Source organism: Harpia harpyja, chromosome 11 (genome assembly GCF_026419915.1).
Source record: "Harpia harpyja isolate bHarHar1 chromosome 11, bHarHar1 primary haplotype, whole genome shotgun sequence".
In the NCBI taxonomy this organism is placed as follows: domain Eukaryota; kingdom Metazoa; phylum Chordata; class Aves; order Accipitriformes; family Accipitridae; genus Harpia; species Harpia harpyja.
Genome location: NC_068950.1, coordinates 6,647,858 through 6,660,841, shown reverse-complemented (window position 1 = coordinate 6,660,841; position 12,984 = coordinate 6,647,858). Strand labels below are relative to the sequence as shown.

Below are 12,984 nucleotides of genomic sequence, written 5' to 3'. Positions count from 1 at the left end.
TTTCTGTAATTTAAAACAACCTCTGAGTGAAGCCATTTGTAAAATGACTTTTTAGAGTAACCTTGGCCAATGAATTGGATCTCCGTGCATTTTCTTTGGTTCACACAATGGCATTTTAGAAGGGACTAATGCAAACATTTTTATTTAGAATGTATTCATCATTATTTAAATATCAATACAGTTTTTGCAATAGTTATCAAGAGTTCCCAGCACCAGGGGAAAACAAAACATAGCTACATGCTTGGCTATGTTTAGAGCTTTAGCAAGCCTCTCCGTCTCTTAGCTGAACATGCAGGGTGATATATGTCAGTACAATCAAATAAATACAAAATAAAGCAAATGTTAAAAGAGATGTTTCTCTGTGGGCCTGGAAGTGCCTACCGGAGAACCACAGCCTCCTCCTGCCACGTCAAAAGCCCGGTATGAGAACTGTTGTCTGGACTGGGATGCAGAGTGAGGAATACATGGTTGTCAGAGCAGCAATATCCAACTAAGGAGAGACCAAGGGCTGGGAGAGAGTGTGATACCTGGTACTGCAGCCCAAGACAGAAAGGCCTGCACCTATTTCTTGTGCCTCCAGCTGCAGGTCAGTGCCAGTCCCGAAGCCCCCAGTGAAGGCCATATCTAACCACAGTGATTAAAAAGTAAGCTGCCTTCCAGCAAAGCCCAGAAGCAGTAATGAGACTGACACACTCCTCCTACCATCTCCAGGAAAAAAGTGAGTCATGCTACTACTGAAATACAAACTCACACAAATAACATCTTAAAAAAAAAAAAAAAGACAGACTTTCTCAAGTACTCCTAAGCAGGTCCTTTCCTCCCCAGCTGTTGTGGTCCTATTCCCTCACAAACTGCTCCATACAAGCCAGGGCAGACAAACCTGAATCCAAATGGCACTCCCAGCGTCAGTAATATACACCCATCAAGTCTGGGAGAGAAGAACACGTTTGTGTTCTGCTCAGCTACAGTATTTAACCTGGGAGCATGAAGGACATAATTAATAATATATGAAATAATTAACCTCCCCCCAAAATAATAGCTCCATACGGCCCTAGGAAAGATCCTTGGCCACTGTAAACTAGACGCCACAGAGGGAGAAGCAGCTGGAGGGGAGAGCTTCCCTGCAATTGTGGCTGTGGTGATTGAGGGAGGCTGTTTGTCTGAAAAGTTTTGGTCTCCCTTCAAGAAAGAGTAGGAGCTCTCCCTATGTCTGATCACTGTAATGCAGCACAGCCCAAGTTCTGAGCAAATACTACTGAAAGCCTAGACATTTGGGAGCTATGTGAACAGCTAAGGACCACAGAAAGTCCTTTCCGTTTAAGCTTTTGCCAATTAGAAAGGGGAGACCACAGTCCCCAACGCTTCCCTTGGCTTCCTCTTTCCCGTGCTCCTTGCTAGGTGTCACACCGCAACGCTGCAAGTCTGGTCCCTCGGTGGGTAGTGCTGGGTCTGAGCCTGTGCTCCCCCACCACCCTCCTGGGCTTGCAGGGCTCGCCAGAAACACAGCGGACATGCAATGATTGCACCCAGCTTTCATGTCAGACACAGACTCCAGGGCTCCTACACCGATGGAGTCAGAGGAGGGTTTGCTACACAAACTGAGCCTGGTTTGGGTTACAAATGCTGGCTGTTGCATGACATGGGATACAACTGGGACATTAGACAGCTATTGGAGACAGCTCTGTTGCTTCATGCCAATGAATGCTTTTGCTGCCGTATATTCTTGCAAGAGCCCAGCCTGCTCCTGCCTTGCTGCAGGTTCAGGCGCACTGAGAGATGATGTTAGAGTTGCAGTCTAAGGTGTGAGTGTGGCTTCTTTTGCAGTTTTCAGGCCCACAGCCAGCACCAGGTGGGCTGACCAAGTCCAGGTAGTAGGGGGACTTGAGGAAACGGCGGTAAGAATCCTTTTCCATGAGGGTGAATATTTTTCTCTGAGCCTCATCAAAGCAGGACAGTGTAGGCTCCAACACATTGTGGCTCGTCTTCTCCCGTGTGCATGAATCCAGGTTCACCTGTGGGCCAAAGGGACAGTGTAAGTAGGATCTGTCCCAGAAGTGGCTAGCATAGGTAAGGGAAAATCCAAGCATCTCTCCACCAAGTGTGCTTCAGCTGTCCTTGGTGGGCAGTTGTCCAAAATGGCTGTTTGACACCCTTGGCATAATCTGTGCAGCTGGATACCAATGCATCTCTGCTGCCAGATGAACCGTCAGGGGAGACTGACACATATCTCTCTGGGATGCAGCCAGCCACGAAACTCAAACAACTGCATGGGAGCAGCTGGAACACCAGGAATCACAGTCTTCTTGGGCTTCTCCCATTTGAGTGTGCACGTGGGATGGCCACATGGTTGTCACTAAACCCAGTTTCTCTCTATCCAAGTTTAATACGAAAGCAATAAAAATGACACCGTTTCCTTGCTGACTAGCAGAGAAGCAGCATCCTGCAACTCTTGTGAAACTACTGATCTCTACTTCCCTGTGCTGCTGGCCTGGTTCAGAATTTAGGGTAATACCTTTGCCCAAGAAATGTTCTGTGCACATACCTCTTTTGTCGCCTGCACCGAGATGAACTCATCATAGATCTTTCTGGCCTTGGGGCTGAGCTTGGCTGGTGACTTGGTTTTCTTGTAGTCCTCACAACTGACCCAGAACTCGATGTTTTCCTCACTGTACTCAGATTTGAGAAAAGCACGGAAAGCAGCCAGTCCTCCTACAGATTGTTTAGAGGAAAACCAAGTCAGGTAAGAGAGTTGGTTCCTGGACAGTCATCCCCATGAACCCCAGCAAACAGCAATTCTGTGTTCTACTTCCCAGAGCTGAATGAGCACCTCCCCTGGAGCTAGCAGTGAGGATGGCTGCCTGCCTCCACGGCAGTCACTCATGCATGCCGAGGGAGGCTGGAACTCAAGACAGGCCCCATGGGGATGTCACATATGGGTCCTCAGCTGCCTGCCCCCCCACTGTGACCTTCGCTGTCTCAGCCAGGAGAACACAAGCAACTCACGCGTTCCCAGGAGGCCCTGAGGAGGCAGCCAACACACGCTGCAGAGTCTCAGGCCATGGGAACAGTGCAAAGGAAACCTCAAGGACATCAATGTAGCCTGGAACCGATGGGAAGACAAAGTCTCCCATGGGCTCAGCTGCAAACAGTTTCTCCACTTTTTGGTTCTTGTTTAACCCACTGTTAACTGTGTGCCGCAGTCTTGCTCTCTCTTTGCACAGGGGCTAAACCAGTTGCCTTCATGAGAGGGACAGCTCAGCAGTAGGTCAAAGCCTCAACCATGATACATTGGCATTGTCCCTTGGATCTGACCAAGAGGACCCTTCACCACCCCTCCCAGAGGCCTATGTGGCCAAAGCAGCTACTGTGTGCTGCTAAGAGACTTGAGATAACGTCCCATACCCCCTCCAGGGACTGCTCGCAGCACACACACTCTGCAGGCAGCAAAAGGGCCCTCTTTACTTACTGTCATGATGGATCAAGTTTTCCAAAGAGTCTGCCCATTTTCTGACTTCCTCTTGGCTAACCCTAAAAGGAGACAAAGGGAGAAACATAGGGAAGATTTAAGGGGAGTACAGAAAGGACAAATCTGGGTTTTTTGCTCAGCACCATTAGAAAATCTCTTTCTCTGATTGTTGTAAGAACATACATGAGACACCAAGAAGGAAGTGTCTGCTTGCTTTACAGAGACCCCTGGGATCCCAGATCTAATCTACAGAAATTCCAGTTTGCAATCTCTGTCACCAGCCATGGGCTGGAAAGGAATTTTCCTGGAAAAATTGTTGGGGATTTTGTGTTTATTTTGTGACTGGCTGCATCTCTTTCTGGGGCACAGACCTGGAGTCACTCTTATGGGTCATATCAGTGAACTCCAAAGGGCTGATTTCTTTAACCTGTCAGGGGAACAGTAGCTATATGGAAGAGAGAGTAACACGGGAACTAGAAAACACATGGGGAACGTGGTAACACATCCTGCACTCATTCCCCCCACTGTACCAGAACATCCTAGGGCTAATCTAGTCCACGAGCATACCTTGGCCTTTGGAGTCCTCCTTGGAAAGGACACCATCTACTTGCACCTCAGTGAGAGCAGTGATACCCTGACAGGCTGCTCTCTCTGTTTTCTGTGCCAATACCTCTGTGCAGCTGTGTGGACCATCGCACAAATCCAACTCAAAGAGACAGCGATGCTGATTCTGCAATGTGTCAAGTCACACTGGGTCTTGTGATGGTGTTATTCCCCTGCGCAGGAGACTGCACAAGTCTTTCCATGTGCCCATGCATATTGAATCACAGAAGTGTTGGCAGAAAGGGACCTCTAGTTCAACCTTCTTCATGGAAAGGGACTATCAATACCTGAGGACTTATATTGCCACACTAGATTTAAACACACAGGTGTTCAGGAGGTACTGGGAAGCAGCAGCAGAAATGCTAATGAAGTTCAGCTCAGCGAAGGAGTAAACAACATGTTGCAGCCAGCCAGAGTTTACGTACATCACAGCATCTGCTCTTACCTCTGGCTTGAAGATACTTTCTCCTTCTTGCCCTGGGAAGAGCTGTAGTCACAGGAGTCTGACTTCTGTAGTAAGAAGCCCAGACGATACTTCATGTCTTTGGCACTGAAAGAAACAATTCAAGAGCAAGATGAATATCGTGTGTTACAACTCCTCCTGCAGCCTTCTCACCTGCAATAAGCTCCTTCAGCATTACTCAGTGACACAAATGCAGGTCACTGCTAGTGACTCCAGTGCTGACTTTCCACTCCTCACATAAGGCACATTTCTGTTACTAGACAAATACAACGAAGTCGAAGAAGTCATTTTTCACGTTCAACAGCACCATTTGCTTGCTGAGAAGGTCATCAGCCTGGAGGCAGGGCTGGCAAAGGGGGAAAAGCTGCTGTTTTCCTACTGTTTGCTTACAGTTAAAATATTGTGATAGAAAGGCATCACCGTGCTGTAAATGTGTCACTTCTCCTCAAGCAGATTTGCCCAGCGACCAGTGTCTGGTTCTTACACCCTTACTAATCCTTTCCTGCAGCCCTTACCATCTCCTCACCTCCTCACCCAGCTACGGGAACAGCATGGCCGTGCCAGGCCACCCCACCAAGCAGCTGCCTGTGACATAGAGGGAAAGAGAAGAAGCAAAGGACTCGGAGCAGGACCATGGGGTGACATCAGGGGATGAATCAGGAGATTCACCACAACCAGCCCACACTGACTACAAGCTACTCCCCTGCTCCACAGCAAGCTCCTACAAGGATGCATGCTTAATTTTGTTCTGCTTTCCAGCATGCTCAGGACAATCATTGCCTGACAGCAACATCATCTAGGTATGCAGCTGCTGCTGGCCTCAGCATCTCTCTGGATTTCCTTCCAGTTTAAGAATGAGGGCGTGGGTAAATCAGTCCTGCTTGCTCAGGGGTGCAAGCCCTGGCCTGCCGCAGGGTGCAACAATAGTGTAAGCAGGAAGTTCTTCTCCTGCTCCTGAGATCAGAGACTGGAAAAAAGCAAGAGGTTGTGCTGCAGGGCTGAGCTCCAGTAGCTGCTCAGGCTCCCAGCACTGCTCTTTGCTCTAGCCATAGCACCCTGTCAGTGGTCCTGGCCATATTGTATCTCACTGCTTGCATGTGCTCATAAATGTTTCCTTAACAACTCCAGCACTATGGTGCGAGTGAAGGAAGCCCACAGCTTCTTTAGAGCTGGGTGCCTGTGACCAGGGCCAACATCCAGGCCCTGCCCAGGCAGACATCAGGTACTCGGCGCTGCCAGACTCGGTCTGCCTCGCTCTCTCATGCTACTTGCCCCCAGAAGGAGACTGCTCAGGTCTGCAGGAAGGCGGCAGCAGGAGGAAACAAGACACTGCTGCTTGCAACTTTCTGGGAGAGACCAACTTTCTTGGGAATCCTGGACAGAGGTGGTTAAAAGATGTGAACATTTTTTTCTTTGCATTTTGTCAAATGTGGGGTTTTTTTTATTTCCCCCATCAAATGTTCTTGCAAATGGGGAGAGGTGTGTGTGTCAATATTTTTTCCTCACATTTTCAGCACTTGTTTTCAAATCCACCATGACCCGGGAGCTTTTTCTCTCAGGTGGGAGCAGGCTGAGTCTCAGTTTGTATTTTCCCAGCCCTCTCCCACTGCACAGCCACCGGGAAGTAGCCTCAGGAGCGCTCCTGAAGGCATGAGCGGCCAGAAAGATAGCGCTGCGCCACCAGACCCCTGCAAGTTTGCATGGGCTGGATGAGCAGCGAGTTTTGTGGGGCCAGTGCCATTCTGGGGAGCTGGGCCACCCTGCTGGGGGTCTCCAGGCCCCACAGCACCTGAAAGGGAGTAACACCCCTCCAGGAGGGCTCGTGGCCCCCTTGCAGGCATAGAGACCCCCCTCACGCTGGGCTGTGGGGCAGGCCGTGACGCCGAGGGCATGTTTGGGGGTGCACAGGCTCCGCTCTGCCAGCATGAGGGGTGCCTGGCTGGTACTGCACACCAGGGCACAGCCAGATCCTGCACCCATGGCAGGGGTACAGCTCAGCCCATCCTGAACGGCACCGCACAACAGGGGTATGGCCAGCCCCACAGCAGCCCCACGGAGCTGTGGACCGGGGGTAGAGCCTGACCCAGCCCCTCACCATCAGTACACACCCAGGGGATACAGGCTGACCCCACACTGGCTGATGCCGCATCCAGATCTGCGGTGCCCTGGGCTGGCCCGCATCCCTGCCCTGCCAGCTGGCAGCCAGGTCTCTGGTCCTGCCAGGCTGGGTTTCTGCATCTGGGATGCATTTTGGGGAACGACCCTCAATCTTTTTGATATCCCGTCTGCCTTGCTTCCCCCTCAAAAAAAATCAAGAAAAGAAAATTCAGCAGCGAAAGTATTGAAAGGAGAAAAGGGGTGCAAAGCTTGCGGCAGAAGCAGATGACAGGAATATCAAAACACAGCAATGCTAAGAGCTGCTTGTTTTGCTGATAGGAAGGATGGGTTTAGAGTTCCCACAGTTCAGTACAAAACCTTTATGCATTCTGCTTCTGACTAACAGAAGAAAAAAAAAGCCTGTAAGCAATCATTTGTACGTAATCTTACACAAGAATCACAGCCGAATCTGCCACTTCTGGTTCACACAAAGTGCAATACATCTCCAGACTAACAAGACCATTAACAGATGCTCAGAAATAAACAGTACCTTTTTAAGCAAGTGGCTGGCAGTGCAGCGAGTCCCTTGCACATCTTGCTCCCGAGGTCGGTTCTGTATTCCAGGAAAAACAACGCAGGAGCCGGCAGAGGCTGCGTGGTCCTTCACTGTCTGCAGAATTCAGTCTCGTCTCTGAGCCAGCTGAGCTGCCTTGGCTCTGTTTTATAGCCTAGCCCAGACAGCCCAGCAGCACTGGGTGACCCAGTGAGGAGTCAGCACAGCAGCAGCACCCGTCCCCTTTTTGCCCACCCAAGAGGAAGAGGGTGACGTATAAGCCAAGACAAAGGAGTGAGTGGGATTCAAAACCTTACCAGAAATTAAGCTTGGTGTCTGGCTGCAGAGGTGGATTCTTTTAAGAGGGCGGAAAAAGCTTCAGGGGCTTTCCTCTATTGCAAAAGGTGGAACGGTTCAGATAAAAGCTGGATGAGATTTTCAAAGGGGCACAGACAGTAAAAAGGGTCAGAGAATCAATTCTGAGAAGTGAGATGAGCTTTGCTCGTTCCTCCAGCAAATCTCTGTTTAATCTCCTCTGTTCATTTTCCCCTTCTATTTAAAGCAACCTGGGGCAAACAAGGGACAATAATTTTGAACACAAAAGGTTACAGTAATCCCAACAAATGGAGAAACCGGAGCTCTAAGGAAAGAATGGAAATTCACCAGGGAACTACCCAGGCAGATGAGACTGTCCTGTTTTATTCTAGAGGCATGTGGATATATGCCTTTGGTGAGGCTGAAAAAAAACCTCTGAGGGGCATATCACTATTGGAATATAAAATGTGTGCGCCCCGGCACACACATATTTGGGGACAGCTCACGTATATGTGTAGGAAAAAGAAAGACAGGAGGCTGACAACACAGCTGCCTTAGGTATATGGGTATCACTGTAATACCTTACTTCTCCATTTGCATTTACCCCTAATTAAAAGCCAGACCCTGGGACTCAGGAGTCCCCAAGTCTCCAAGGGAAGATGATTAATTAAAACAATAGGTATAACTGCCTGCCCAGAGAGGACTTTGTGGCAGTGTTGAGGCTACTCTGTGCTAAAGGATGAACCCATGAAACACCTGGCTGTGGGAATGTTTGGTGGTGACTGCACTGCCTGGCTCTGCTGTAGTCCCAAGGGAGAGCAGAATGACTCCAGCTACACCACTTGTCCTCAGCCCTTGGAGGGTGCAGAAGGCAACTGCCACTCTGGATAGAGAGAATTGGCTGATATTTATTGAGCCGTGGCTCAGCACAGCCTGTACCATCATCAGAAAAGAGGGGAAAGCTTTGGGCAGACAGACATGCATATGGTCTGCTGCACTTCAAGTTTTGCTCCTGCTGGGAAATAAAGAAGCTTCGGTTCAGCAGCAAGCTGTCTGCCCACGCTACCCACTGCTGCACTCCTTCTCCCCAGAAACCTTTAAATGCTTTGCCCACAACCTGCAGAAGTTGCAGGGTGAGCTTTTCCTTCCTGTGTGTCTAGAGTCTACAGCCAGCAGCACAGACAACCCAGATCCCAGACTAGTTTATCTGCCTTGGCATACTGCATCTTCTCAGATCATTAACTGTGCTGAAAGGCAACGCTCTAATTAACTTTAAAATGCTTTTGTACGAATGTGACTGTCCTGTTGCCAAACCTGAGGCAACATGCATGCAAGTCCTGTGCTGCTTGGACTAAAAATCAGCTCCAGCTCAGGGCAGTGTAAAACTTTAACTGAGTGAATCCCCTTGTGTCTTTAGAGTTGGTGAGTTACCAGGACTTGGGTGAATCTGTAGGAAGCAACTGAGCACTGGCAGAGTTGGTGCCAAAGCTCTCTGATGTCTTCTGTTTGGGGAGGAGAGAAGCCAAAGGGCTGAATATAGCCAACGGGAAAAAACTTAACTAATTAATTAATTGCTAAATATTTAATTTAATTAATTTAATTTTAATCTCAAACTTGTGTAATGTTACTGCTGTTTGTGTGCAACTGCAGCACATTCATTCAAGCAATTCAAGAGCTCAGCTGGCTAAACTGACAGCTCTAACCTTGACCCTAACCCTAACCCTGGCAGCCAGAGCCTGACCTCCTGGCTCAGGAAGGTCCCAAGGGTTGCTTGCTAGGGCAGAGAACCTCTGTGCAGAACACAGAAATTTTGCAGTTTCTCTGCAAATTGGCATGTAACCAGATTTAGGAATGTCACACTTCTCTGTGGATTGTAAGCACGTTCACTGTGTGGCTCTAATGACACTCGAATGCTGGTGTTGTCAACATCAAGTTACCTCTGCATTCCCCAACTTCTGTGTGAGGGCGCTGTAATAAGAAGTTTCTAACATGGCCTTCACAACAACCAGGCCAAAGGGCTTTGCAACTAAGACCATCCTCCCTGGACTAGGTATGCAGACTCCTAGAACTGCTGCTATTGAAATTTCCCTTTTTCCAGTTCATTAACACAGACTGGTTCAGTCTGGCCCCCAAGCGAGGAGTTTGGGTTTGCATACTGTTCCTCCTGTAAGCTGTGTTTCCCCGCTGTTGCAGTTTAATATCCTCTTAGCTGCTCCAGCTGGTCCGCAATCCAAAGTACCCCCTTCCATCTCTTACCCTTCGTAGTCAGGCCTCTTCTCACATGGTGCAGTCTGTGCTGTGCTCAACACCAAAATCTCCTCCTCCCTGCCAGTTAGAGAAGTGGCAGCTCACACCACTGGTTATGCCTGTCACGTCACCTCTGGCTCACTTCACCTGTGGCATGAAGAAATCAGCAGTGAGGATGGGCTGGGGTGGGGGCTCCCTGGCCAATACATCTCTTGGCCATGCGGTGCTTTGGAGGCACCCAGGGGCTCATAGGAGACAGCACGATATTAAACATCTGAGGTTCCCACTGTGGCATCCCTCTTCCCCCACCCACTCATCCCTGCTGCATCCCCCGCTCTGCCTCCCCAAGCAGCCGGAGACAAGGCTATGAAACAGAGCTTTCCCTCCCACCATCACTGCAAGGGAAAAACGTCACACACATGTGCTCTCCCCCGTACACAAGTGCGTGTGGGATGTGTCCCTCGGCTCAGCTGCGGCCAAGCAGCAGGCTGCAGGAGGAGGCAGGGAGCACGGGGAACGCTGCTTCGGTGGTCATTGCCCAGAGCCGAGCTACTACAGGCTGTTGCCCTCCTGACAGCGCGGGGCTCTCCTGCCTCAGTCCCTTCCCATCCATCTCAGAGCAGTGTGCCGTGGGATGCATGAGCACACAAGGAAGACGGCTGCTTTACGTCACTGGAAACGGAAAAGGGCATGACATGGGAGCTGTGAGGATGTGCTGCTGGGCCAGAGCCTCTCCTGTCACTGCTGCCTTCCCCAGTCTGCTTTGCAGAGGCTAACAGTAGCCTACTCTTCCTCCTCTTCACGTCTCACAAAACCAGTCAGGCACCTTGGGATCGGGCTGGCAAATCCCCTGGGTGCACAGGGGGACACTGCACAGAGTATTGCCCATCTTTCTCATGGGCATCGCCATCCCAATACATGTCTGGCTCCCGATCTGCTCTGCAGACAGCATTGGTGAGGAACTGGAGCAGCTCCCACACCCCTGAGAAGCACCAGCCAGGGTGGCATTAGTCCCCAAGGCCCCAGGCTGCAGAAGCCCTGCATGGGTAGCTGCCCTGGTGACACTTCTGCCCACGTGAGCAGCCCCAGTGCCAAGCCCTGCCGTGGGGAGGGGGCCTGGAGCTGTGCTGAGCTCCCCAATTTCCTTCTCCCATACCCCAGCCCCAAGCACTCTTTGCACAAAATCTCTTCCAGTACAACAACCCACCATTGGTTTCTTCTCCAGTACACCTGTTAGTGGGTAAGATTTCCTTCCAGTAACAAGGGCTGCATCATCTCCACACACACATGTGCTTTGATGGAATTACAGCTAATGAGCTGGGAGCAGAGCGCCCTGGAAGGACCATTTGGGTCTGAGTTTGGATGAATCAGCTCAGCACGTGCCTGTGCCTGACACTGCATGCAGCCATGTTTCCTGTCCCAGGGCACTGACTATGGCCTGACCTCTCCAAAAGACACATGGAGAGACCACGCTTGTCCCCATAGGGTCCCCCAGACAGCACTGGGATTCCCAGAAACGTTGTCCCACAGCATAGTCTGAGGAAATCGTTCTTTCCCATGTCTCTGCAATTCACTGCCTGACTTCACGTGTGACCACAGCCATGGCCCTCCCAACCAGCCCCCAGAGGCAGCCTTTGAGGAGAGAGCATCTCTTCCTAAATTAACCCTGACAAGAGGGACGACTCACCATTCTGCCACATGGCTAATTTGCTGCTCACACAGAAACCTTCTCAAGTGGATATACCTCCAGGCTGACCCAGTCACCTTTCTGCTTCTCTTGGACGAGGCGAAGATGAACTTTTAAAGGCAAAGCAGCTTTGGTTTGTTGTCGTAGTTTCTTGCTGAGCCTGCTCCTCTCTGAAGCGATGCTCTGTAAACGTTAGCACATTCATTCAGCACGTTCCTTAGCCCCAACTTCATACAACCAAACATACAACTTGTACAATTTTCCCATGCTCTCAGGTGTTTTCTACTTATACATGCACCTACAACATCAGTGGATTTTTGTAATTTCTAAGTGCTTGGAAGTTCCTAATAATTTGGGGTGGTTTGGTTGGGTTTTTCTTTGCTTCAACCCTCAGTTTTTGGGCTGCCTACTTCTGTTACTACCCAGAAAAAATATTTCATCTTGTATCAAAGGAATAATTTTGTTCAGCCCAAATGGACTTTTTTTTTTCTCCTGGTTTGGGTTTCCTGATGAAATAAGTAGGGGTTTTTTTTGTCTGGCTATTGTTCTTGTTTGTGGGCATCAGACAACAGAAAAAGCTGTAATTTGAGTAATTTGCTTTCCAATTTCCCAAATCTCTGCCTCATCATCCATCTTAACAGCCCCTTAAATATTTCCTCTTAATCACTAAGAAAGTTTTGAATAACACTGGACCACAAACCAAGCCAACATATGCCTGTTCACTGATGCTTTCCCAACACTAAAAACACTTTCAAATGTCTCATTTAGCCACTTTTAGTCCATCTAATATGGATTTTATGACATTTTAAGCCAAATATTGATAGCAAGTCATATTCATTTATAAATCTATTTTGCCACCACAACTCCCTCATAAAAGCACTATTAAGCTCATTAGAAAAGGTCTATTTTTCCATTAAATCACATCAGCTGGTATCAATTATATCACCACCTTTTCAAATGAGTCTGCTACCGCCCATACTAATGGTGCTTCTGCACTGATCAAAGGTTAATAGCTCTGTGACTATATAGCTCACCCCCTCTTAGAGCATGGCTTTCTTTCAGTCTCCTTTTATTCTAAAATGTATGAAAAAGCACCACTCTTTGTCCTGAGAACTCTTTAGCCTATTCCTCCAAGAATCTTAGAGCAAGCCAGTTGCACTTGGTTGATGTAAAACTGTGTAGATCATCCCCAGGGCTGCATAGCTCCTAGGCAGGGACACACTCGCTGGTCTTTTGCAAGGGACACTGAGCAGATTTCACTGTGTCCCAGCTCTGCCTGCAGCTTACTGAATGTACTTACTATTTGAAGCTTACAGGGAAATCCCCTGTTGAGACAGGAGCTGTGATGGGCGATGGTGGCACAGCTCAGATTGACCTGTGGGCCCATCACCGCATTAGCTTACAGTCAGTGGTTTGCACACACCTTGCCTGGGAACCTCTCACTCGTGGGCCAGTTGCTTCACCCGAATGTGCCCTAAGGTACAGGGGAGAGGGAGGCATAAAGGGAGGCAGGAGGAGGGTGGATGCGTCAGAAATTAAGATGCCTTTATGTA

General features: G+C 49.3%; 1 protein-coding gene across 1 annotated transcript; it reads right to left on the bottom strand.

Moving 5' to 3' along the window:
• Positions 1 to 126: 126 nt before the first annotated feature.
• On the bottom strand, positions 127 to 11,614 carry RGS4 (regulator of G protein signaling 4). Its single transcript, XM_052802468.1, has 6 exons — positions 11,432 to 11,614; positions 7,180 to 9,891; positions 4,515 to 4,619; positions 3,467 to 3,528; positions 2,543 to 2,709; positions 127 to 2,012 (listed from the first exon to the last, which is right to left on the bottom strand). Exons 2-6 carry the CDS (start codon positions 7,221 to 7,223, stop codon positions 1,761 to 1,763), a joined length of 630 nt encoding a protein of 209 aa, XP_052658428.1. The 5' UTR covers positions 7,224 to 9,891; positions 11,432 to 11,614; the 3' UTR covers positions 127 to 1,760.
• Between the last annotated feature and the right edge of the window lie 1,370 nt (positions 11,615 to 12,984).

Excerpts from the sequence above, each read along its gene's own strand:
- RGS4 (XM_052802468.1), bottom strand. The coding sequence starts at position 7,223 with ATGTGCAAGGGACTCGCTGCACTGCCAGCCACTTGCTTAAAAAG. Across the intron at positions 3,529-4,514 it reads AAAGTATCTTCAAGCCAGAG|GGTTAGCCAAGAGGAAGTCA; the intron begins GTAAGAGCAGAT and ends GTCTCCTTTTAG. Across the intron at positions 2,710-3,466 it reads AAACTTGATCCATCATGACA|GAGGACTGGCTGCTTTCCGT; the intron begins GTAAGTAAAGAG and ends AACAATCTGTAG.